The sequence below is a fragment of the Lepisosteus platostomus genome, chromosome 6 (assembly GCF_059453375.1).
Source record: "Lepisosteus platostomus isolate fLepPlt1 chromosome 6, fLepPlt1.hap1, whole genome shotgun sequence".
Taxonomy (NCBI): domain Eukaryota; kingdom Metazoa; phylum Chordata; class Actinopteri; order Semionotiformes; family Lepisosteidae; genus Lepisosteus; species Lepisosteus platostomus.
Window position 1 is genome coordinate 13565519 of NC_142616.1, and position 27463 is coordinate 13592981.

Here is a 27463-nt window from a genome sequence, read left to right on the forward strand (position 1 = left end):
ACTCTGACCTGGGCACGCCACTGAGCTCCCTTCCCATCAGCCGCTCAGAGCTGGCTGGGCAGGGCACAGTCCAGAAGGCTGGAGCGTGTGTTGCCACAGCCCCTGACCTCTGGAGAAGGCAGTCTCTGGCCTGACCTCTGGGGACCTCAACTTGCCGGTAGCTGCTGTACAGGTCCAGAGAGCTGAACCAGCGCTACCCTGAGACATAATCCAGCACCTCGTCAGTGTGGCTCAGGGGACAAGAGTCCTTCTTGGTGACGTTGTTGAGTCCCTGTAGTCTGTACAGACCAGCAGTGAAGCGTCCTTCTGCAGGGGGAGATCAGGGCCTGTCAGAGGGCTCGATCTCCCCTGCTGCAGTCAGACCCCGGACTGCTTCCTCTGCCTCGGCTCTCTTGTGGATGGCCAGGCAGGGGGAGGGATGCAGATGGGTCTTGCTTCACCAGTGTCGATGGTGCGCTGAGCTTTGTGTGTACGAGTACAGTCTTCCTCTCTTCCAGCAAACACATCTGCAAACTCTCGTAGCAGAGTCCTTGGTTGTCCCTGCTCTGCCTCACTCAGTCCCTCTTTGCTGCGCTGAGAAAGCTCCTCCACCATTTTGTCTGATTTTGTTGTGGTCTTGAAGGCCGAGCCCCTGTCCTCAGTTTCAGGATGCTGCTCCCTCGCACCGTGGGTCAGTGTCTCCTGGCTCATGGGGAGACTCTGGGCTCCCTGCTGTATCTCCATGGTAACTCTGGGCTGCTCTGGAGCTGTTGCACTGGTACCCAGGAGGAGGTGTGGCCCCTCGCTGCTATTAGCTTGAGGGCCACTCGGCATTTCCTGCTGGCACTGCTCTCGAGACGCACGGTTCTGCACAGAGGAGTTCAGTACCAGTGACTCCATCCTCTCACCTGGCCATCCAGGGAAAGCTCTCTTCACTGGTCTGCAGCAGAACTGCCAGGTTCTCTCCTTCTGTAGTCTGTCTGAGCCAGGCGCTGCCTGTAGGAGTTATACTGTACCTGACCATCGTGATCTTCAGCATGAACACACACCTGCAGACTCACACAGCTGAGCCTTGAAGAGCAGGGTCACCAACACATGGCTCAACATATACAAACAGTGAAAACAGTGAGATCTGGAGGTAAATTAATTATTAGTCCAGCAAACTGATGTCGAAACGAGTAAGGAAAGTTATTGAGGTGAAATCATTCTGTGCAGTAATATCCACAGATGTCCTTCCATCAGCTCTTACAGCCATTCCTGCAGACTGCCTTCATCTAGAACTGACACAAATCATCACTTTTAAAAAGATGGGGATTACAGTATTTTTATTTCTTTAACCTTTATATTTGACTACATAACTTTAATATCTGTTCCCCCAGTTTCTGAATATTCATGCTTTCCCTTAAGAAATACAATTGTAGAGTCTCATCACAACAAAAAAATCACAAATATGTTCAATTCACACCAGAATGTGACAAAACACACAACCTATTTAAATATTTTTTTATTTTTAGTTCTCTCTTCTCCCTGGAATATCTGAAAATTCACTATTGCATACAAAATACTTTACATAAAGCTACTAATAAAGATATCCAAAAAAAATCAGTTTTAATAAATTACTTTTATGAATAAACATTAACAAACTTCATTGTTTATCAATGTTGTTTAACTGGAAAGCAATTTTAGTTAAACATTACAATCCTTTTCCAAGCGACGGACACATGACTTCCTGCCGTAGTGCCGGTGTTGTTTCCCCTCTATTCTCCTGTGATCCAGAGCTCCGCCTGTCCCACACTGAGCTGTCTCCCCATGTGAAGAGGCGCTGGGAGTCAGTCCTGTACTCCAGTCACCTCTAGAGGGCAGCAGCTCTCACTCTGGGCTCGTTGCAGTGGAGAGCAGGTTCAGCTCGGAGCTGCGGACTGATTTCAGCGGCCAAGTTCGTTGCTCTTGGTCTGAAGTTGGCGCGCTAGTTTAACACGGAGCTGTGTGCTGACCAGGGGCTGAGCTCCAGTTAGTGCGCTGTGTCAGTTCGTTACAACTGACCCACAGTGTCTGTTTTTCAGCTTTACATATGTATTACACTGATTTGTGTGTAACGAACAAGAAAAAAAGACACACACAAGCTTTGTCTGTTCTCTCTCGGGTTCCCCTGTCTTGTGTAAAGACAACTTCAGCCTTAATTCAGGTGACAGAGTTAAATACACTGACAGACAGCTCTTAACACACACAAACAACAGATCCTTTTTATTACTGTCCTCAGCAGCGCAGGAGGAGACAAGCTTGCAGTTACTGCCTGTGTGACTCAGGTCCCTGTTATTGTTATTGAAGTGGCAGCAATTTCAGCTTCTAAGAATTTTGTCTTAATGAGACTTTTACAATCTAACTGATAGAGAGGAACCAAAATAAACATGAAAAGACAGTTTGCTTATTTTGCTTCTTGTGAAATAATGTATCCATCAGTATAAAGATGCCCTCAGTCGTGTGATCTGCACACAGTGGATCATCAGGTCTCCTTCAGATTTAAAGACACTTTCTCCCACAGGAGCCAGACTCTCGCAGTGTGAGAGCTCTGCACACGCTCACAGCTCATCTCAGCCGGGCTGGGCCTGTCTGTCCTGACCAACCCAGGAGACCCCATTTCCACAGGTCCGCCTGCCCAGTCTCTCCAGTCACATCAGAACACAACCAGAGCATCTGGACCGGTCCTGTCCACACTGTAATGTCCACTACACGCTGGCCACACAATCCTGACACTTTCTGAAGTGTTTTCTTTATTTTTACCTGCTGCACACAAACAAGCGACAGTGACTGCAGACGAGTTCAACCCAAACCAGTGATGTGAACCTGTGACTGCAGGCATCACGTGCAAACTGTACCAGAACAGTGGAGAAGAGGACAACGGGTTTTGTGTGATTAATTAATTAATCAGTCTACTCTGTCACAGTTTCTAACTAAATATTTACTGGCAAGGTATGTTCAGAACTGTAGTTTACTGCAGTGAGCTTCCTGCTGGTGTGAATCCTGATACACACTCTAGACACCTGCATCTGTACTTTCATCTGAGAGAGGAGTGAGATACAGATCATTTCATCCTGTCTGTCTGCTCTCTGATCCACAGCTGATGTGACTCTGGACCCCAATACAGCTCAACCCAATCTCATCCTGTCTGAGGATGGGAAACAAGTGAGACATGGAGACACACGACAGGATCTCCCTGACAATCCAGAGAGATTTGATTATGTTGTCAGTGTCCTGGGAAAGGATGGGATCACCTCAGGGAGACACTACTGGGAGGTGGAGGTGGGGGAGAAGACTAAGTGGGATTTAGGCGTCACCGGAGAGTCCAGCAGCAGGAAGGGGAAGATCACATACACCAGCCAGTATGGTTACTGGGTTCTTTATCTAAGGAATGGGAACGAGTATAAGGCTAATTCTGTCCTCCTCCCCCTGAGCCAGAAGCCCCAGAAGGTGGGGGTGTATGTGGACTATGAGAGGGGACAGGTCTCCTTTTACAATGTGGACAACAGGTCTCATATCTACACCTTCACTGCCCCCTTCACTGAGAAACTCTTTCCATTCTTCAGCCCCTGTCTTCATCAGGGAGGTACAAACTCAGCCCCACTGATCATCTGTCCTGTCAGTCACACAGACTGAATCAGCACATTGTCTGATTCTCTCTCCTGGAATGTAAATCATTTAGTCTTTTTCATTTGAAATTGTTCTTCTGTTTCTTGGGTGTTGTTTTCTCCACCCACTGCTGGGCATGTCCATATCTGCTCTCAACGCTACTCTTTCAGTCACCAGAAACAACATCACCTGTGGGAGGGGCTCTCTTGGAAAATGAAATTATTACTGGCTTGTGTCAAACTGTTCTACTTTCTACTTTCAGTCCATGTCATTGCTCTATTCTATTTGCTCTGCATCAATCATGTCTTTCAGTAAATCAGTAAAATTGAGTCACAGTTGTTTTCTTTATCTCTCACCTGTAAATTCTCCAGATTCATGGCTGACCAGCTGGGTCACCATCAGACACAGACTAACACGTCAGCTGAATGCCAGTCGCTTTTTACATGATGGACATTGCTGCTTCACTGTCATGGCCTGGACTCAAATAGAATTATTTCTGTATTAAATAAACTCTGTAATTCTGAATATTTGACATTTGGTCTTCGTCTTCATCTTTATCATGATATAACGTCAGCAGCTATATCACCCTGAAACTCACACCTGTCAGCCCCCTGAAGCTCAGCAGATGTGAGCCTGGTCTGTATCTGGAGGGGAGACTCCTGGGAGAGGTGTTAGTGGGGCCAGTAGGGGGTGCTCACCCTGCGGTCTGTGTGGGTCCTAATGCTCCAGTATAGTGACGGGGACACTAGACTGTAAACAGGCGCCGTCCTTCGGATGAGACGTAAAACGGATGATTCTGTAGTCATATAAACCCCAGGGTGTTTCTCAAAAAGAGTAGGGGTGTTACCCTGGTGTCCTAGCCAAATTTCCCCCTGGCCTTTACCAATCATGGCCTCCTAATAACCCCCCTCTCTGAACTGGCCTCATCACTCTGCTCTCCTTCCCACTGAGAGCTGGTGTGTGTGAGCAGACTGGAGCATCATCCAGGTGGGGCTGCACACTGGTGGTGGTGGAGGGGATCCCCATTACCTGTAAAGAGCTTTGAGTGGAGTGTCCAGAAATGCGCTGTATAACTCTAAGGAATTATGATGATGATGTAGATTCCTATGTCATGAATGTGCTTGTGACTTCTAGATAGATAGATACTTTATTGATCCCGTGAGGGAAATTGCAGTGCAACAGCAGCTTAACACACACAACACAGCCACAGTGTAACGAATTATATAATAATAGTACAATACATACAATACAATACAAGAGTTACTCACAGTCCAGACACACAAGAGGAAACTAGAGCAGAACAGTACACAGAAAATCGTATCACACGTATGAATATAAATATAGATGTAACCATAGATATAAATATAAATATAAATGTATTGCACAGGTCCCTGGCATATATTGCACAAAAGTGGTTGTAAACGGGAAAAAGAAAAAGAAAAAGAAAGAGAACAGATGTAGCAGTAGATGTGTATATGCGTTTAGTCCAGAAACAGGTCACTGTCGCTGTTGCCTCTGCCAAGACGCAAGGTGGATGAGTTGTACAGTCTTATGGCAGACGGCAAGAATGACCTCCTGTAGCGCTCCCTGTCGCACCGTGGATGAATCAGTCTATTGCTGAACGTGCTCTTCATTCCTGCAAGCCTGTCATAGAGGGGATGGGAGAAGTTGTCCATGATGGCCTCTAGTTTGGACACCATTCTCCTCTCAGCCACTACCTCCAAGGGGTCCAGGTCAGACCCAATGACAGAGCTTGCTCTCCTGATGAGCTTGTTCAGCCTGTTAGAATCCACTGCTCTAATCCCAGAGCCCCAGCACACCACTGCGTAGAAAATGACGCTCGCCACCACCGACTGATAAAACATGTGTAGCATCTTACTACACACATTGAAGGACCTGAGCCTCCTCAAGAAGTAAAGTCGGCTCTGTCCGTTCTTATAGATGGCCTCGATGTTCTTAGACCATTCCAGTCTATTGTTGATGTGCACTCCCAGGTACTTGTACGAGTCCACCATCTCCACGCCACTCCCATGGATGTAGACAGGAGTAGGTTTGACCTTTTTCCTCCTGAAATCTACCACCAGTTCCTTTGTCTTTGTAACATTCAGTTCCAAGTGGTTCACCCCACACCACTCCACAAAGCTGCTGACCAGTCCTCTGTACTCCTCCTCCTGCTCACCCTTGATACATCCCACAATTGCAGAGTCATCTGAGAACTTTTGCAGGTGGCATGACTTTGAGTTGTACTTAAAGTCCGAAGTATAAAGGGTGAAGAGGAATGGAGAAAGAACTGTCCCTTGAGGTGCCCCTGTGTTACTCACTACCTGTTCAGACACACAGTTCTGAAGTCTCACAGACTGTGGTCTGCCCGTCAGGTAGTCAGTGAGACTGTCATCTGTCATCTATCACAGTGTGGAGAATCCCAGACTCTTTGCAGGCTGATCAGCTGTCCAGAGCCTGTGATTGGAGGAAGACAGTAAACAGCACAAACAATTGTATTCTGTCACTTTGTATCTTTGTAACAGTTGTGTCAATTTCAACACACCTGTCCTGTCCAGGCACTGTAACAGGTGCCTGGTCTGTCTGTCAGTGTCCAGCTGTCTGTGGTGACTTGGCCACCCTACTGGGCTGCTTGTTCCAGAAACCTGCTGCTCTCGGTGTTTAGAGGATTGTCCAGCCCTGGTGCTGGAGGTCATGTCTGTCATCTGAGCTCAGTTAACACACTGACCAGCCCCTCCAGGACCAGGACAGGACAGCCCTGCTGCAGACACACTGACCAGTTCTGGACTGGGAGTGGACAGGCTCACAGAAACACTGACCAGTTCTGGAGCGGGAGTGGACAGGCTCACAGACACACTGACCAGTTCTGGACTGGGAGTGGACAGGCTCACAGACACACTGAGCTGCAGGACAGCAGTGCTGTAAAGTGCCTCCTGTTATCAGCCCTCAGTGCTCTTGATAAAGTCATTTCCATGTCACTCAGGTTGTCTGTGAAACAGCAGCTTCAGCAGAGCTGGTAGCTCTAGCAGCTGAGAAACACAATAAACACAAAATATAATATTGTTACAAAGGGGGGACATGAAAATGGTGAATTACAGGAATAGACAGAGTGGTTTAGTCAACAAGTAAAATAATTGACCATAACCCCCAAGTTGTAAGTGATTTCTCTAGAACTGGGGTTTTTATCCTGGGGGTCGTGACCCCCATGAGGGTCACACAATAGGCAGCAGAGACAGAATCAACCTAAGGTCAACACACACACTAGAGTGATAAACGGGACACGTCCGCAGATTCAGGGTGTTTACACATCAATGGACAGTAACAGAGGTAAACAGTTCGCTGTTGTACACACCTGCAGGGTTCAGACTGTTTCCACCAGCAGGGTGACTCAGTGGACCCAGAGAGGCCGCTACACTCATTCCTATCGGTGGGCCGTGACTGTGTTTATATTCGTAGAGCTTTCTTCTTCTGCGCAAGGTAGTCGTGATGAGCCCAGCAGTGGAGCGGTTTTAATAGGTGAGACTGGAGGAGTGAGAGCTGAAGATAATGTGGAGAAACGCACAGCAGAAAACAATGAGAAAATCTGACGAACAGTCCCTAGAGTAGGGATTCACACCGTACGGTTTGTGGCGAAGTGTTGGCTCAGGAAAGCCTCAGGCCCTCCAGACTGCTACACACCTGCAGACCAGACACTCAGCCTTGCAGTCTAAACCTGTTGAGTGTTTTGAACGAAAGCTACAGGAGCTGAGAGGCCAACAATCTGCCCTCCAAAGAGCTGTGAACTGTGAGCCAGAAGCCACTTCAGTGTCTTTCCTCATAGCTAACTGGACTGCCCAAACTGGGAAGCCACACGTTAGGTGGGACTTTTTCCCTACTGTGCTCTAAGGAAACGGTTTCAATCCTGTGTGGGAAAGTGCTGCAGAGCAGCTGGCAGTGATACCAGTGTCATTGATACCAGTGTCATTGATACCAGTGTCAATGATCCCGTGTCTGACCACATTGGGCGTATGGCAAGAGACGTGGAAGAGCAGGTGATCTCTAGGATAAGATCTAGTGTGTAGTTTTCTTTACAACTTGACGAGACCACTGGTGTCTCTGGAGATGCAGACCTGCTTGTTTACACCAGACTTGTTGAAGAGGGAGACATGAATGAGGACTGTTTGTTCTGTTGTCCTCTTCCCGAGCGCGCCACTGTATCAACGTTTCCTTCTGCTGGACACATCTGTCCGTGAGCATGAAACTGACTGGAACAAGCGTGTGGGAATCTGCTCAGGCTGGCAGACAGAGGGCTGGTCTGAAAGTACAGCTGGTGATCCCTTCGCTCTGTGTGTGATTGTGTTGTGTAGAATATAGTCGAGAACAGTCAGATCAGTCGCTGTTGGAATAGAGAGAGACATGAATTATTTTTTCATTGGCACAGTTTTGGTGAAAAGAGTAATAATTCACGCACAATGGATTAAACAAATATTTATTCATTTAATTTTTCTTATTATTTTTAATTTAAATAGTTCTCTCTGCAAATCCAGATGTCACAAAATAAATTTTACTGAGGTATCTTTTACCCAAGAGACCCAAGATCCCTAAGAACACTGAACAGCTCTCTCTCTCTCTCTCTCTCTCTCTCTCTCTCTCTCTCTCTTTCTCTCTCTCCCTCTCGCAGGGTTCAGATTCTGAGCTCCAGTCAGGTTTGGTCTGGATGATCATGAAGTCGGGGCTCTCGCCTGGCGTGAGATCAAGTCCCAAGTCCTCTGGACTCCTCTCTCTCTCTCGTGGTCTGACCTTCTTTCTCTTCTGTGAATTTACAAACTTACAGTATGTACAAGCATTTCATAAACTTAATATTTCAATCCAAACCTGATTGAGGCTGAGGAAGTCTAAGAAAAGCTGCAGTAAGTGTCAGCAATGTGTGAAAAGAAGTGCATGTGATGCTGTAAGCTGATTGAATAAGTATTCAGACATGTGAGCTCAATATTTGTATCTTGGGCACCACTGGGCCACTCCAGTTCAGCTCCAGCCTCAAGTCTTTAGGAGACAGAAACACACTTCAGTCCCATATTTTTGTGTACTTTGCTCCGTCTGGTTTTCCTCCAGTCCCACACATTCAGACCAACAGGTTCCAGTCTGGTCTGATCCCACAGCAGCCTTCTCCCCTGCCTGCAGGCTCAGGGAGCTGCTGGGCTGCAGGCTGCCTGCAGGGGCTGGATGTGTCTTTCTTCAGCCCCATACGAGCCCCTGGTGGACCCCCAGGACACTGATACCCACCTCCTCCCCTCCCAGGCACTCCGCTCTGTCAAAAGCACCGCTGGTCTGACGGAGGCCCCCACGACCAGTCTAACCAGTTTTCTCCTTGTGTGGCTGCCCAGTGTGGAGGGACAGTGGGGTCTGGGTGCTGACAGGACCTATTTAAAGTGGGGAAACGGGGAGCAGGGAGCTCCCAACAGGGCAAAACTGGGGAGTCAGGAAAGCCCTGGGCAGCACTAATAAACATCTGTTATATCTCAGTTCTTACAACATCAGCAATAGAGAGCAAGAGCTCATCAGGAGTCCATCATTACTGAGGAGCTGTGACGTTATAGGAGTTACTGGATCATGGCTGGGGAGGATGAGCTGGATCAGTACAACATTGGAGACATTTCTTCAGAAAGACACACTGGACAGAAGGGTGTTGGTTGGGCTGTTTATCCAACCGAACCTGTAACAAGACAGAGGACTGGAGCCAGATGACCCAGGAGTTTGCAGCCTATATGGGTCAAACTGGACGATAGGAACTGTAAGAGCTCAACACCAGCTGTGTGTTACAGATCACTGACACACACAGGGACACACAGAGCTCACTGTAGGAGGACATCAGGAAGGAGACATGATGTTAATGGGGGATCGCACCCCTCTCATGTAAATGTGAGACATTTCTTGTATTTGTAATTTTATATTAAACAATATTTTTTAATTAAAATAATTTTATAAATATGAATAAATAATAACTATAAGTTTATATTATTTATATATTAACTTACTGAAATTTAACATTAATTACTTGTTATTATTTTTTATTTATACAACACTTCAATGAAACAGGTCAGGATGTTTGATCAGTTGGACCAGCCTGTGGAAATGACCTCAGATCTCCCTGACCACCATTGCGTCTGGACCAGTATTCAGACAAGCTGTGAACTGGGCCCTGTGCTGTGATTCAGGTCTGTAGGATGACGATGTCCTTCACTGTGACACTGAAACTCCAGGATCTGTCACCTGAACTGGTCTGGGGTCACTTTCACACTGAAATCAAGACAAATGCAGCTGAGCTCCTGGGATTTTACACCAATATGTCTGCAGGTTCTCTGGTCATTTATCTTACAGTCTCTAGATAGAGACGAGTTCAGGGGAGCATCACTGATCTCCTCTGTTTCCACCAGCTCTTTCCCATGAGGTCATTTTAATGAAGACAGAGACCAGAAAGGCCAGTGCAGTTGAACTGGTCCTGCTGGTAGTGTTGAGGTGGGTGTGGACTGTGGAGGAGTGGGAGACAGAAGGAGTCACATTCGATCTGTGGGTTGAAGTGATCTGTCCTGTTGTCTTCAGGATCCCCTCCTGTATCCCTGTCCTCACTCACTGGTGTCAGAAAAGACTGCACAGTCCTCCTCTTCCTCTTCTGCTCTTCTCTTGACTCTTCTCCCCAACTCTTCCCTCTCTGGACACTTGAGGATTCAATCCAGTTCACTCTGTGTCTCCAACTTCTCTCTCCTCACGTTTCCACTGCATCTCCACTCTTCACTCTCACTCTTCACTGAGCACCAGATCTTCACTGGCTGTCCCAGCTGACCGGGTGCAGCCTGTGTGTGAACAGCTCTCATGTCCCTGACATGGCAGCGCAGGTCTGCTGGCTCCTCTCCCCTCGTGCTGAGAGAGCTCCTGTCTGTGCGGATGGGAGACCAGGGGCCTGTGGACTCAGCCTGTGCTCCCTGTCTCTCTCAGCTGTGGGGAGACGATACGCCGCTGCCTCACTCCTGCAGCAGCAGTGCCTCAGCTCAGTCCTGCTTGAACAGCCCCTCTGCTCCCTGCAGCACACTGGGAGCCTTTCATGGGGCCTGAGAAATGAGCCACCACACAGCCATCTGCCCAGAATCGAAGCTGTATCTCCTCAAGCAGCCCTGGATTTCGGACTCCCACAGGCCTGGAAGACAGACCAGCCCTCTAGCAAAAACACTCCTGTTCCTTCCTGCTGGAGCCGAGATGGAGACAGAAACCTTTGCTCTTCCCAGTGGATGAATCAGCCCAGAGGAGCAGGGTATCCTGACAGCTCCTCTCCCTCACTTCAAATCCCTCTTCATCACAGAGCAGAAGACTCACTCGGATCAGATGGGCCTCATTCAGCAGGGTGTCCCCATGAGCAGGCAGTAATATTGGCTCATGGTCACACACAGGCCCAACAGGAGCCCCTCTCACTGTCTCACAGGCAGCTGAGCTGAAGTGAACTCCTCTTGTCTGTGAGGCTCCTTTCAGGGAGAGAGGAGCTGCCGTCTCACAGTCTGTGGACAAGGAGAGAGGGGCTCCAGGGTGGTATACTGATATGAGTGTTACTATTCTTATCTCCACAGAAATGTCCTTGAACACAGAGCTGTGAGTCACATGACTACAGCACAACCTGCCACCACAGCCCAGTTTCCCAGAATCCTCTCCTGCACTCCTCTGTGTTTCACTGAGAACAGAAAGTGAAAATATTTAATTACTCTGGTAAACAGGGTGTGAGAGTTGAGGTGAACAGATCGTTTTTCAAATCTAGTTATTAAGAGGCCTCAGATACTCAAATATTTCTTTCAGAACAAGAGAGAGAGGAGCTCAGAGCAGCAGGAGCAGGTTGTCCAGTGTGTAAGTATCCTGTCTGTCTCCGAGCAGTTAACAGCACAGTGTGCTGCAGGGTTAGCTGCTGTCCTGTACACTCAGACAGTTAGTCACTAAACAGACGACTTATTGTTGTGAATCATAACCTGATGATGTCAAATGTTTGAGTTTTCTCCTTTATTTCAACGTATCGGATCTGACGGCAGACAAACAGTAAATTTCTTGTCTTTCCTGAAGGTTTCTCTTTCACTTTGTGCTTCCTGTAGTTGAACAGCATCACACTCTGTGAGCAACGACTCTCAACACAAGGAAGATTAAACTTTTCTCCACGATATGGACTGTAATTAACAGTGTGAACGTCCTGTGAGGTGAAACAGGTGAGTCCAGTTATTGTCCAGTAGTATAAGGAGTCAGGAAACACTGTCTGACTGGAATCCTGTTCCCTTGCTTTCTGTGTTAGGCTTCAGCTCACCTGTGACACCTGTGAGATAAAATAATGCTTGTTTTCTATTTACACCAGGTCAGAGTCAGAAAACTAATTAGATTTAGTTGCTGTGTGCTGGAGTGACAGTGAGATCAGTCAGATACAGCAGTGTGTGAGTGATCAGTCAGGACTGAAGCTGCTGTGTGCTGGAGTGACAGTGAGATCAGTCAGATACAGCAGTGTGTGAGTGATCAGCCAGTCAGGACTGAAGCTGCTGTGTGCTGGAGTGACAGTGAGATCAGTCAGATACAGCAGTGTGTGAGTGATCAGTCAGGACTGAAGCTGCTGTGTGCTGGAGTGACAGTGAGATCAGTCAGATACAGCAGTGTGTGAGTGATCAGTCAGGACTGAAGCTGCTGTGTGCTGGAGTGACAGTGAGATCAGTCAGATACAGCAGTGTGTGAGTGATCAGTCAGTCAGGACTGAAGCTGCTGTGTGCTGGAGTGACAGTGAGATCAGTCAGGTACAGCAGTGTGTGAGTGATCAGTCAGGACTGAAGCTGCTGTGTGCTGGAGTGACAGTGAGATCAGTCAGATACAGCAGTGTGTGAGTGATCAGTCAGGACTGAAGCTGCTGTGTGCTGGAGTGACAGTGAGATCAGTCAGTAAGTGAGCTGAATGATCTGTCTGCCTGTATCTTTCAGAGACCATTGATCTCCATCAGAGTGTTTATTTCAGAGATGAAGGCTGACCAGTCACAGTGGGTCTTTGTGACTCTGCTGTTTCTCCACCAGTCCTGTGTCTCAGGATCAGGTACAGTGAGACTCTTATTGGTGTTTTAATCAATAACATGAACAAGACCCTCATACCGAAGACTGGTTTCATTACAGTTTCTGGAAACAAAACATCTGAAACTTATAATTTGAACATTAGAACATTTTAAAATCTCTTAATTCTGAATTATTCAGTGATCAGAACGTGAGGGTGAACCTGTTCTTGCAAGAAGCCAAGACACAGGTTTCAGGAGCTTGACCTGACACCATGATCTTCACTCCCACAGCCTTGTGTGCCTCCTGTTCTCAGGTTTAAATGCACTTTCTCATCATGTCCACTCTGGTTCATGTTTGACTGTTACCTCTGGAGAGGAGCACTGGATTGACTCTGAAGTCCCCTTGCAGTCTCTCTGTTAAAGCTCCTGTAGGCCATGTTTGTCTTTCCTGCCTGTAACACTCGGCTCTTGTCTATATTCTCTACATTGACTGCAGCTCTTCTCCAGCTGCTGTCTTCCTGCTGTAGTGTGCTCTCACGAGGCACCAGTTTTGTAGGGGTTTGGGCATTTACTGGGACAATTATTAATTGTAGCAGTAAATCACGAAATTGATTCTTTTAATGGCCTTAGAATCCAACCATGCGATATAACTCAAACAACGCACACACACAGGTACTAATACACGAGGATACATTTATTAATACATAGAATATGCATATAAACCTAACAGATCTTATCGTGAGGGTTATCAGAATACAAAAGGTATATATTCAATCAGTTACGAAGAGTTACACATATCAAGAGGACATACGTTCAGTATATCTTTCATTTAGACCGTTTCGTAAGTGACCTTGGTTATAACTTCAACATTACATACTCAAAACAAGTACATAACTCTTAGGAATTAAATTGATATCAACTGGTTGGGATAACAATTGAATTCTCGAGCTGTAATGCATTGAAGTTGAATTCTCATCCAATCTCTGGGGATTCAGATCTCCTGCGGGCTCAAAGAAACAGTTGCAGGCTGTTGCTGTCCAATCCGCGCTCTCTGGCTCGGAGCCAGGCTGTGCTGTGCGGCTTGCGACGGTGCTCTGCTGATGCTCACTGACCAGCTAGTTAGTGTTGGCTTTAACTAGCAAAGTTTGTGCACAGGAGAAAAGATGACTGTGGGTCCCAGCAAGTCAGGAAGAGGACCGGTTCGTTCCTGATGAAGAGCTAGTTCTGAATAGTGATTCAGCTGTCCACAGTTCTGACCTTTTCACGAGGCCTGCTGCTGGTGCTAACCTCGGGTGGATCCTCTGGTTACTCTCTGGCAACCTCCGCTCTAGACTCTTAGAACAAAGGAAAGTTCTGGCACTCGACACACTGGCCGTTCCGTGGTTGTCCGGGCTGAGTCTCAGGATGGTCAGCAGGCGCGCTGCGAGGATGTCCTGCCCTTGGGAGCCTTTCTGCTCCTGGGCCGTCCTGCCCTGGAATTCTTCTCACATTCTCCTTTAGAATAGTCTTTCGAAAAAGATCACAGAATTCACTTGGAGCTCTGTGTTGCCTATTTTTACATGGAGGAACTTCAGCTCATTCATTGGCCGAAAGTTCCATGGGCATCAGAGTCCCACGTGGGTTACTCGGCCCTACCAGTCCCTGATTGGTTGATCAAGGTGAGATATGAGTCATTTACTCCTGACACCTAGGAATGCAGTCCAGATGTCCATCTGGCACTACCCAGACAGATAGGCGCCAATGGATGACCATTGATCATGATAGCCAGGCTTAGCTAAGTGCATCCCCATTTGGGAGCTGTCCCTTATCAAAAGAAAACATCTTTAAATCAGCCTGCATGAATAGTTTCTCTGTGGCTGCACCACAGAGATGAACAGAGAGATGGGGCCTCATTTGGGAAAGCACCACAACACTTAATTCTGTCTTATTAACAAGCATTGCTGCTACACTGCACAGCTTCACTCTCACAGCTAACATGCTGGTTTCACCTCCTGAGCGTCTGTGATGACAGCTCTCTGCTCTCCAGGCCAGGCTGCTCTCACACACAGTCGCCCCCAGACTGCTCAGCCTGCAGCCCTGCTGTCCTGCTGGAGGATGTGTTTCTCTCTCAGGCTCCAGTATCACTGTCACTGCCCCTCACACACTCTCTCTTCTGGAGACCTGCGGCCCACAGCTCTCGCCCAGCAGACTCAGAGCTCTTTACTCTTGTACCTCAGGAGCTCTGCAGCTCTCAGCTCTTCCTCATTGTCCTGGTAGAAATGAGACGTGTTTAAATGTTGAAAAGGATGAAGTACAGGCTTGCTGGCTCACTGTACAGGCCTGATGAAGAACCAGCCCTGCTGTATCCCAGCTGAAGACAAACACTGGAAACATCCCCACAGCTGCCAGCATCTCTTTCTCTCTCTCCTGCTGGACTGTGTATCAAACACACACTCAGTCCTGGTGGGCTGGGGAGAGCTCTCTAGTGATAAGCATCACTGTTCCAAGGAGAAGCGCTTTTCCTTCTGTCTCCACGGCCTGAGAGAGCAAGCAGTCCTCTCGAGAGGGCAGACAGGCTGTTTATAGAGGAGCCCCCAGCTGGAGCTCATCAAACCATCAGTCCCCTACAGCTGTGCCTCCCTGAGTGACCACTGACTGACAGAGCATCACCCTTCCTTCACAGCTCTATTACACTGAGCTGCTCCTCTGGAGGAGGGAGAGCAGCAGCAGCACAGGGACAGGCTGCTGAAGAGGCTGTACTGACTGGAGAATAACGGCCCCAGAGCTGTTCAGCTGAAAGGAGCTGAGTTTGTAAAATACTGATTACAGTCAAGCTTACTGTGAGGCAAGGAGGCAGAAATCTTCATAACTGAGATTAATTCCAAGGAAGTTGATGACAGGAGAGGGACCATGTTTTATCTGCAGTGAATCGAAGCCCAGTGTGTTATAATGAAACTCAGAGGAAAGAAGCTCCTGTCAGAGAGGCCTGGGAACAGTGAACACTGACCAGAACACAGGAAGGACTTTGCTCAGCTCTCCTGGGCTGGAGGGAGTGAGGAGAGTGAAGGAGGAGATGGACAAGATGAAGGTCTTCACTTCGTACAGACTGCTGCTGGAGGGAGAGGGAGCATCAAGGAACTGGGAGGAGCAGGGAGAGGAGTGATCATCCCGAGGGGAAGTCCTGGGCTTGAGGAGCTGGGAGAGCAGGGCTGGACGCAGGGATCTGAGACACTGCTGGCTGTGCTGAGGAGTCTGGGGCAAAGAGGGGATGAAGCTGGAGGGAGCTGGGAAATAGGGACAACCCCTGAGCTGTGCTGGACAGCAGGGGGCAGCAGAGAGAGACGATGTTGTACGATACCTGTTTACTGTCCCAGAGGTAGGATGCTGGGCAGACCTGGAGCTGGGCAGGTGGCTTCAAGCGCAGCTGGGGCAAAAGCAGAGGGTTGTGGGGTAGAATATGTGGGAGTGGGCCTGACAGCACGTCTGTGACAGAGACAGAGGGGAGGAGCAGGAGAGAGTAGGACATAGATTATAAACTGAGGAAGACGAGTCAGACAGATCAAGAGGACAGAATAAGAACAGAACAAGAGGAACAGGCAGGACATGAACAGATGGTGAAGAAACAGAACAACAAACACACAAGCTGAGAAAACAAGAATATTTACCTGGAGATTTGAGAAGAAATGTGTCAGGTAGTTTTCTGAGGATCTTGTGTGTAGCTGTGAATTCTGCAGGATGCAGAGGCAAACAATCCAAAATCGTAATCCAGAAGCAAGGTCAGTAGGAGAGCTAGAGATCAGATAACCAGAAATGGCTGAGACAAACTGAGAAGACAATCCAAAAGGCGAGAGACGAGATCGAAAAGGGAAAAGTTGAGTAAAAAAAACAGGAAATCCAACAAGACAAAAACACGCACTAGAAAACTCTAAAGGAGGCTTTTCAATAGTGAGCATGGGTTGGTGTGTGAGGGAACTTTAAATACTGAAGGGAGAGGGATGTGGTTAGATAACTGGTTCAGGAGTGAGAATCTATGGAATCCGGTGCCTGTGGGAATGTGGTTCAGTTAGAAATGTGATCGTGAAACAGTGGGTTTGGGAATGTAATGCTGTTTGCGAGGGTGGGGCGTGACAAAATGGCGAGAGAAGAGGAAACAGAAAGAGGAATATGGGAGGATGGACAGTTTACCACAGAAGAGACACAGGCAGCAGACTGGACTCCAGAGACAGTGGACTTGTTTACTTCTGTCTTCTTACTGTTGAACTCTAACTATCTTCTTCATCAAGGGTCAGCGTGTTGGAATTGTTAATTTTGCACTGTAAGATACAGACTGATTATGAACACAGTTAGATGCTGGATGAGGAGCCTGAGAAACCAGTCTGGGCGATGAAGCTGGGGCAGACAGCTCCTGAAGAAGATGCAGTGGCAGCCCAGTTAATATGAGCCAGGAGCTGAAGAGACCAGCATCAGGGCAGCACATCAGGAGATATTCTGTATTACAGCTAACATCAGGAATAAGATATAACATATATCATATACTAATACACTTTTGTAAATAACTGTAAAGAAGCTGGCAGCTAGAATTTTGTTTGAAGTTTAAACATGACAAATGCAAAAAGAGAGATATACTGTAAAATACTGTATGATGATTATATTTTTTGAGAAATCAGTGTCACAAACTATTATAGCTGGGGTAAAAGTCACCACCAGCCCTGAACCCCATTGTTTTTCAGACAAAATACAGACATTGAAATATTAAAGATAATATTCTTACACCTCCAGACAAACCTCCCCATGTCCAGGTTTCTACTTCAGGACCCCTATAACAGGTCAAACAGCTCCAGTGAACCCGTGAGACAAGACTCTGACTGTGTCTGCAGCTGCTCTGAGAGTCACTGGGACCTCAGCGGGACGTGCAGTGGAGACAGAGACTCTGGACGGTCAGGTCTGGCCTGATGCTGTAACACTCTCTCAGGGTGCAGGAGAGGGAGGAGCACTGATGGGCTGAACAGCTTGTTCTTCTCAACAACGTGTCTGCAGTTCATGGTTCTCTGTGCCAGTCTGGAGGAATGCAGAGTGAGAGATCTTCAGTTTAAACAGTCAGAGCTCCTCTCACTGAGGGCAGAGCTGCTCACTGAGTGAAGCTGAGAATCTGAGTGTCTGAGAATCTCTGGTGTGAGGAAGAGGAGATGAGACACTCACTGATCCTCAGTCCTCCTCTCTGGATCATTAATGATCTGTTTGTAGATCAGTGAGCTACTCTGTCAGTATGAGTCTCCAGTTTGTCTCAGTGTGTGTCTGTGTAGAGGCTGAGACTCATGTCAGCTGTGTGCTCTTTCTCTTTCAGAGACGTTTCGGGTTGTTGGTCCCGCTGCTCCTGTGTTTGTTTTCCCTGGTGAAGACGCTGTCCTGCCCTGTTACCTCTCACCAGACATCAGCGCTGTGGACCTAGAGATCCACTGGTTTAGAGATGGTTACGATAACTTTGTTTGTTTATACGAAGCTCAGGACTATAACATTGATTTACAGAATCTAGCCTACAGGAGACGGGTTGATTTGTTCCTGGGTGAGCTCCCCAGAGGCAATGTGTCTCTAGTACTGAGAGACGTGAGACGCTCTGATCATGGACAGTACAGATGTATGGTGCTCTCTGGCCATGGAGATGATGACACTGTTATTGACCTGGATGTGAGAGGTGAGAGTCTTTCAGTCTGGTTTACTGTCTGAAGAGAGTTATATCTGTGATGAGTCACTGATCACATCAATACTCAGTAATAATAAATAATAACACATTGATAGAGTAAAGACAGTTACTTTGCAGAGCGAATATGCTGAATATGGTATTTCTTCACAGAATTTTCACTGGTTGTAACTGAAATACATTCATATTTTCTATTTCCCTCATTCTAAACAGGCTTCACACTTAAAGATTACAGTATTACACATTTGAGATGTCACAGTCTAATTTCTCTTTCCTTGTCCTTATAAAGAGAAGATTTCAGGTGCTCTTAATTACTGAAATACAGTCCTCTCTTTCTCCTTACCTGAAAGTTCAGCTTTATGATATCAAATTGGACAGAACTGAAACAAACAACTTTACCTTATTTTTAATTCAAATGAAAGTCTAATGGCTGGAGAACAACAGTTACAAGCCAGAACCACACTACACACACATTAACACATTCAGTATCAATACAGCACTACATAACACAACCCAACAGAACACTACACACACACACCAAGTCTGCACAAGGAGAGACATTAGAGAGACTGAGGTACCTGTGTTGTGATGTCAGCTCAGTCCACACAGTAACACACTCAGTGCCAATACAACACTACACAACAGAGCACAACACTACTCAACACAGTACAGCACTGCACAATGCAATACTATAAAACATATCCTGTATATAAAACATAACACATCACAGCACAACTCAACACAGCACAGAACAACACAACACAAAACAACTCAATACAACCAAACTAAGTACTGCATTAAACAGTTCTACACAATATTATAAAATTAGTTTTTTGAAACAAAACTACAAATTAACACTGCAGAATTCAATACAACACAACAAACTATTACACAGCTAAGCACTCATCCAAGTGGATCATGTTCCACACTTATCTGTCTGTGACACTGATCCTGTCTCCTGTAAATACAGACTCACTGATACCTCAACACTCCAGTTCACCAGCTCACAGCTCAACTGGAACCTTGAGTGGAGAAACTTTAAGAGTTATAATATACAGATACTTCAAACTGTTGATTCTAAACACGTCTTTATCATTTCTGTGTTCTGAAATCAAAGCGACAGTGGGCTTTTATCAGCTGTGAAATATCTCCTGTTGTGTCGAACCCACAGCCCTGGGCTCCCAGCCCTCAGTGTCTCTCCACTCCCCTGGAGGAGGTCACACCCAGCTGCTGTGCAGATCAGAGGGGTGGGTCCCTGCGCCTGCAGTGACCTGGACAGACAGGGATGGACATGATGTGACCTCACTGTCCAACAGCACAGTGGAGAGGGACAGTCAGGGGCTCCTCAGTGTCAGCAGCTCCATCCCAGTCCAGCAGGAGTCCAACATCTTCTCCTGTCTGGTCAGAAGTGCTCTGCCTGAGCCAGACTGGGGCTCTCAGCTCCACATTCCCAGTGAGTATTGAACATGAACAGTGGAGCTCAGCTGTCACACACCTGAGGTCTCACACACACCCAGGACATAACACACCTGGGCCACTGGGCACAGCCCAGCATAGGAACTAATGATGAAAGGACTCACCTCAATACTCAATACAAAGTGCTGAATCTGTGACGCACATACAATCAGGTGACACACAGTAACACCACTCTCAATAAGACACTTTCTGTAAGTACTTTATCTAATATTCAGAAAAAACGTATCAATTCTGAAAGGTTCAAGATTAAATAAAAACAACCGATCCTATCTCTGGTTTCTGTGTAACTAAAGAATCAAGAACATGAAGTATCTCTCATGCTTTATTGAATCTCAGCACTGGGCTTAAAACATGTGCCTGCAATGAATACTAACTACTTACTACATGTATTAGAGTCAGTCTCAATAAGAAACCTCTTATTTTTCTGTTTTCCAGGAGACTTTTTCCCTGAGTCCTCTGGGTGGATGGTGGCTCTCTTCTTGTTAGCAGCTGTGACTGTAGCAGCATCAGCACTTCTGGTGATCCAGTGGAGAAGAATGGACAGTATGTGCTCATTATAGATGTGTGTCTGAATGTCTGTGTCAGGATGGACTGTAAATGACAGTGTCTGAGCAGCACACCCTACTCTAGATAACAGGAGTCAGTGCACAGACACCCTGTCAAGAGCTGTAGATCCCAGCAGCTCAGATTCTCAGAGTGGGTTATAGAGGGAGATCTACACTGTGGGATGGGTTCCTACCAGTCAGAACCAGAACCGGCCCACAGCAGCTGTCCTTGCAGAGACAGAACCAGCTCCTCCAGTGTCAGAGCTCCTCTGTCTTCAGCTGTGTCTCACTGTGAGTTTCCACCAGTGGAGGTGAATCAGGGTGAAGTTACTCAGGAGCTGTTCCATCATCTATGGGAAACAGTGAACATCTGACCTTCTCCTCTGGGATGGAAACTCAGAGAATCCCAGCACAGCCAGGATCTTCCTGCTGGGCTCCTTCCTGATTCTCACCCCCAGGAGACCAGTGTGTTACTGGTTATAGTGACACCAGCGCTGTGTCCAATACTCTCTAGAAACAATTAGTGTTTCAATGTTTCCTTGTCCATGTTAATCAGTAACAATCTAATACACCTGATGGATATTTAGTAGATTTCAGATCTGAACTCACTGTTTATCCCACTGCAGCTGTAATCCTAATATTCTGACAGCTGCCCTAGAGGAGATTAACATACAGCAGAGCTGATCCCTGAGAATCTGTCCTGCTGTGGTCTGCACCGTCTCAGTGAGGTCATTCTGGAAGATCTGTACAGTCTCTCAGTCTCCCTGTGTCACAGAGTGAGAGAGACAGAGTGAGCTGAGGAGAGGAGCTGATCCTCAGTACTGGGCCTCAGTCTCCTCACAGGATCTTCTCCAGCCTGTCTGATACAGCTGCTGGTTAATATATCAGAGTCACACACTCTACTGAACACAGCTCTCTGGACTGCAGTCAGTACAGGATCTTCTCCAGCCTGTCTGATACAGCTGCTGGTTAATATATCAGAGTCACACACTCTACTGAACACAGCTCTCTGGACTGCAGTCAGTACAGGATCTTCTCAAGCCTGTCTGATACAGCTGCTGGTTAATATATCAGGGTCACACACTCTACTGAACACACTTCTCTAGACTGCAGTCAGTACAGGATCTTCTCCAGCCTGTCTGATACAACTTGTACAGCAGGAAACAGCTCAGCAGATCTTACTGGAGCTTCTCTTCACAACCAGCAGGTCTTCCCCAGTGAAACCAGCAGTGTCTGTGTGGGAGAGTCTCTCACACAGCTGCTGAAGGGACAGTAATCAGTGCTGAGCAGGACCAGGGCAGGGAGCTGTTATTTATTACTCTGTACAAACACCTCCCTGAGCTCTTAATGACCAGTCAGGACACAGAGGACAGTGAGGACATCAGAAGATGGAAACACACTGGATTTGCACTCAGTTCTGGAACAAGTCCCAAGAGACAACAATAATGGAGCTGCTGAAAGGCACAACAATTTAGACTGAATCTAGATGGGGCAGCATTAATGATCAGGGAATTAAAACACTGTCCACTGTCTCAGCTCCATCTCCATGACAGGATGGTGTTATCACAGTGTTTAACCAGGAAGACTCCACAGAGAGAAGAGGGTTTTGCTCTGGACTGTAGAGACCCAGTTAATACAGGACATCATCACAGAGCTGCTGTTACCCTCATCGCTCTCACAGACCAGACTGCAGTCTGGGCTCAGTACAGGAGCAGGGCTGACAGCAGACCCTGCCTGTAGGTGTGTCAGGTGTCTGTTCTGTATCACATCTGCAGATCACCCTGTAGTCAATAAAGGAATAACTGCTGTAAATCCACATCACTGAATTCCTCATAACCTCCAGACTCCACTGCTCTGCTCTGTGAAGAACAAGTCTATCTACTGACACAGTGAAGTATTTTGTTTTCCAGTTCTTGCAATTTAAATAACCCAGAATCCACTCTGAGTTCTGAGTTGAGGTCTCTGCTCTAATCTAGACTCATATTCCAGCTCTACTTTGTGTCTGATACTCCTGGTGTTTCTTCAGGACAGGAGCCCTTTGTCAGTGTGAGGGTACTGCTGGACAGGGATGCTTTGTGATGTTCATGCTACTGTAGGAGTCACTGTGCTACTGATGTATGTGGTCTGTGGTCATGACTATGTCCACTGTGTCACAGTTAGATCTACAGAGAGGATACCTGGAGTCCAGAGAGATAATGAGGTAGTGGGTACATACAGTACACTCTAATCACAGTGAGAATGGAATATCTTTTTCACCACAGTTACCCAACTTCTGTGAATAAACATTACAGAATGGGGTGAGGTGATTCTCATTTACTGTAGTGTGGCAAACATTCTTATCTATGAGAGATAGGAGGGATCAGTTTTGATGATGGGGTTTCCATTTTCTGAATAAATGCATTAAAAACTGAGAACAGAAGATAACGTCCTTACACAAAGGGTGGTGGGAGAGGGAACAAGCTGCTGATCCAAGCTGTTGAAGCCGATACCTGCTTCCTTTCAAGACACAGCTGGATGGGATACTAACTTCCACACTGACTGTATGGGCTGCTCCCTTTCTGTTCTTATATCAAGTAAGATGTACTGTATAACACCTGTAATGGAGACAATGCCCGAAGTCGTTCTCCAGTTTCTCCAGCTCTGTTCCTGTGTGTCTGACACCAGTGTGTGTGTTTGTTTACAGGGGAGGAGAAGCTCAATGGTGAGTGACTGTGAGATGTGTCTGTATTGTCACCTTTCTGTAAGTGTCTGTAGATTTGATGTTAATTGTATTTGTATAGCTTTGGCTACACTGATTTATTCATTGGTCGTGCCAATAAAGCATCTTGAGTTCAAATTGAATCAGTAAGACTCTCTTCTCTGTAGCTTCTCATTAATTTTCATTAATCATTAACTAAAGTCATTTTAACAGGAGTTCCTCGGTAAAAAAAACATATGGTTTCTTTTTAAAACAGTGTATAGAAACTGATTTTATGATTAAAATGCTTACCTAGAAGAATGTTATGTGTTATGTTTCTTGTCATTGATAGTTTAATTCTCGAAGGTGGTATTTGCTGCCTGTTTGAGTTTGAATATTTAAACTGATTTGAGAGTCATGAGTGACTGAGAGCCCTGATGGTCTAATAATGTCCTCTTGTTTCCAGCCATTCCTGTCATCCGCACAGAGCTGGGTAAGTACCTCCTGTGTCTGTCAGATCACAGAAGTGAAAATACAGATGAGGCTGAGCTGTGCTCTACTGTACTGATATGTGCTGACATGTACTGAGCTCCACTGTGATGACCTCTACTGCACTGATACACAGTAAATCCTTCTTTCTGATTCTTCAGATATTGCCACATGTTCGTTCATTCGTTATTTGCTGGTCACTGTGGGTACTGGTCACTCAGGCAGTGATACTGGTCACTGTGGGTACTGGTCACTCAGGCCATGACAGTGGTGACTGTAGGTACAGGTCACTCAGGTAGTGACAGTGGTCACTGTGGGTACAGGTCACCCAGGCCATGACAGTGGTCACTGTAGGTACAGGTCACTCAGGCTGTGACAGTGGTCACTGTGGGGACAGGTCACTCAGGCTGTGTGAGAGCAGCTAGTGTTGTCCTTCATGACTTTACAATAAACAGCTTTCAGTATCAGTGTGAAATACCTTCAGAGGCTCAAGAGCTACAACAACAGACAGTTCAGTGGTGTCTCTGTCTGTCTTATTGAATTGTGCTGCTCAATCTTACTGACTGAGACACCAGTCTAACAGACACAGCTGTTCTCTCTCACTGACACTGTGATCCCCACTGCAGAGGACACTGAGGATCCTGAATAAACTTATTTCACACTGCAGTATAAACTCTAGTATGATATCCGGTAATAAGCAACATACACTTTTAATACAATAACTTCCTCTTATCTCTCTACAGATGCCATGAAGAGAGATCCCATCCCTAAATCACGTATGTACACTGTGTGGAGGAACTGCAGACTGACACCACTGACTGTACTGATGTCTTATTCCCAATGTAGAGCCAGTGTGTGTCTGTGATTAACTGTGTGTGTATCTCTGTGTTCAGTGTGTGTCTGTGATTAACAGTGTGTGTATCTCTGTGTTAAGTGTGTGTCTGTGATTAACAGTGTCTGTATCTCTGTGTTCAGTGTGTGTCTGTGATTAACTGTGTCTGTATCTCTGTGCTCAGTGTGTGTCTGTGATTAACAGTGTGTGTATCTCTGTGTTCAGTGTGTGTGATTAACAGTGTGTGTATCTCTGTGTTTCAGAGTGGCAGTGGCTGTGCAGTGCTGCAGGTAGGTCTGTCTCCAGTTGAAGTTAAAGACACAGTTCAGCTATTGATTGTTAATATTGATGAGTTTTGAGTCACAGTGAGAAATGTGCTGATGAGGGAGGAAAGAGAAGGAGAAACACTGTGAACTGAGGTTCACTGCAGGTTTAGTTTATACTCCTGTGAAGAACTTCAATATCTTTCACAGTGATCATGTTGTCGTTCAGCCAGTGGAATCATGTTAGTGCTGTAGTAATTGAGATATAAATTCACACAAGTTGTTAAATAATAAAACCTTTTTACACTCAGAGAAGCTGATAGCTTGTAGGAGACTAAATGTCACATCAGTGGAGTATTTTATTACTCAGAGATCACAGATCACATTATTACAGTAATTACACAACAGGTGATCACTGATCAATCAAGTACAAATTAAGAGCTCATTAGATCACAGTCACAACACTGTCTCACTGCTGACCTGATCCCTGTTCACACACCCACCCCTTATCACCCAAGGAAATACCTGTCAAATATCTAATAACAACTTAGACAGCGGTGCAGATTCATGTTGTGATGAAACCAAATACTTGATCAAATATTCCACACAGAGACTGGGCATTAAAATGATCCAATCAAAGTGTAAATTAACATGTGACACCAGGCACAAGTCCTCTGTCACACCCTGTTTCTGTGTCTGTAGACAGTAGAATTGAAGAGACAGGACCCAGCGTCTCCCTGGAAAACACTAAACAGCCTCAATCCCCCAGATGAACAGGAGTCATGCTGAGTGTGTCTGAGTGCCTGTGAAAACCCAGGCCATAACCCATAACAGACGAGCTGGGAGACTCTGAAGTAGTGAGGTTGTGGAGTGAATATAGAAATACAAGTGTCTGTGACAGTGAGTTGAGCAGTGTCAGAGGGAGTGTGTGATAGTGTGTTACTCTATCTGTGTGTGTCCATGTGAGTGTGTGCGTCAGTGTTCATCACTGCCAGTGGAATAACAGAAGAGCAGAGAGTGTTGGGATCACTGGAGTGTGTAGGTATGCAGGGAACATACAGTAGGAATACAAGTGTGTGATTGTGTGCAGAGCAGTGAGTCTGTATTAGTGTGTTCCTGTATCTGTGTGCATCAGTGTGAGTGTGTGTTACTGTTTTACTGTCTCTGTGAGCAGTGTGCATGAATGACAGTGTGAGTCTGGGTGTTCATCAGTGTAAGTGCATTTGTCAGTGTAAAAGTACCCAAACTATTTGATTCAGATCTATTTTCACCCCCTGAGATGAAGAGACAGATTATAATTAATGACACCAGAAAGAGAGTTAATGTACTGTCACGCCCTCTGCAGCCAGAGGGCGCTCCTTCTCTGTCCTGTCCCTAGTTGCCGGTCTGCTGTCCTTCCTGTCCCTCTCTTTCCCTTGGGCTATATATTTCCGGGTCTTGCACTCTGTCCTTGCTCAGCATTGACGTTCGGATGTCCTGAGACCTGCCTAGCACCAGGGCGCCCCACGTCCGCTCCCTGAGGGCATAGGTTTCTATACGGCATTCCTGAACTCTTTGCACTAATGAGCCCGGGCCTTTTTCCCGTCTCGCCGCTACGCATATGGGTCTTTTTCCGCTCTCCTGCTCCCCACGGTTAGTCCCTTTGGACGTCCGTGACATGTACTTTACAGGTACAGAAATACAATCGTGTGAATGTGTCCCTGTGTTTCTGTGTGAGAGTTGGACTCAGTGGCAGTGTGATCTCTCTATAGATTATATATGGCCTCTATATGTGACCTTTGTCCTTTGACCTTTTCACCTGTCCACAACAGCACATCATGCTGGCCATAATAACCCCAGTACTGTCTGTGCTGGACACAGTGTCCAGCAGGGCAGCACAGCTCAGTACTGACCTCTCCTTTCTTCTGTACAGGTATAGGAGGCGCTGTCCCTGACCTGAGTAAGTTCTCTGTGTACACTCACAGCTCTGATGGGCTCAGGCCTCTCACTGCCAGTGTGGGGGAAGAGTGTGTGTGGAGTAGCTGAGGGGTATTTAAACAGGGGCACTGGGGGCAGGAAACTCAGAACAGGGCAATTCTGGTGGAATCAGGAAAGACCAGGGCAATATCAAACACAGCAGTAAACACAAATCAAGGAGGTCACTCTTAAATACTTATATATTACTATATATCTCAACGTTCAGCATTAAGTTTAACAGTTAAAGAGTTACCGAATCATCACTGACATCACATATTTTAGACATTTCTTCAGAAAGACCAGCTGGACAGCAGGGGTGTTGGTTGGGCTGTGTATCCAAACTAACCTGTAACAAGACAGAGGACTGAGGCCAGAGAGTCCAGACAGTTTGCAGCCTCTATATGGGTGAAACAGGACAGGAGAAACTAGAAGAGCTCATCAGCAGGAGTGTGATCGATCACTGATGAACACAGGGGCCCAACAGCTCACTGTGTGTGTGGTGTTCACACTGTGTTAAAGGTGATTGGGTAATAACTGGGGATCTCTCCTCCTCTCATGTTAATGTGAGACAAATGTCATAGGGATAAAGAATCTGAAATCGATGTGATGACAACAGTTAATCTTTACTGGAGCTTGGTGCTGCCTCCATATATATACTGTGTTCCTGAATACATATATATTCTGAATAGCTTCTGTATCTCTGTGTTCAGACTGCGTCTGTGATTAACAGTGTCTGTATCTCTGTGTTCAGTGTGTGTCTGTGATTAACAGTGTCTGTATCTCTGTGTTCAGTGTGTCTGTGATTAACAGTGTCTGTATCTCTGTGTTCAGTGTGTGTCTGTGATTAACAGTGTGTGTATCTCTGTGTTCAGTGTGTGTCTGTGATTAACAGTGTGTGTATCTCTGTGTTC

General features: G+C 46.5%; 1 protein-coding gene across 5 annotated transcripts in view; it reads left to right on the forward strand.

Annotated features, from left to right (window-relative positions):
* LOC148660444 (butyrophilin subfamily 1 member A1-like) overlaps window positions 1–27463 on the forward strand; it is a 48204-nt gene that overhangs the window by 20243 nt on the left and 498 nt on the right. The window contains exons 1-11 of one of the 5 annotated variants that reach the window (XM_088637825.1): window positions 11316–11472; window positions 11712–11822; window positions 12607–12681; window positions 17961–18308; window positions 19486–19767; window positions 20226–20333; window positions 23019–23036; window positions 23479–23505; window positions 24245–24277; window positions 24597–24623; window positions 26509–26535. In XM_088637825.1, the coding sequence (XP_088493951.1) occupies window positions 12609–12681; window positions 17961–18308; window positions 19486–19767; window positions 20226–20333; window positions 23019–23036; window positions 23479–23505; window positions 24245–24277; window positions 24597–24623; window positions 26509–26535 (943 nt within the window). In that variant the 5' untranslated portion in view covers window positions 11316–11472; window positions 11712–11822; window positions 12607–12608. Of the gene's footprint in view, window positions 1–11315; window positions 11473–11682; window positions 11823–12572; window positions 12682–17960; window positions 18309–19485; window positions 19768–20225; window positions 20334–23018; window positions 23037–23478; window positions 23506–24244; window positions 24278–24596; window positions 24624–26508; window positions 26536–27463 lie in introns of those variants that run through there. The other 4 variants (XM_088637826.1, XM_088637823.1, XM_088637827.1 and 1 more) reach the window with 4 other exon arrangements.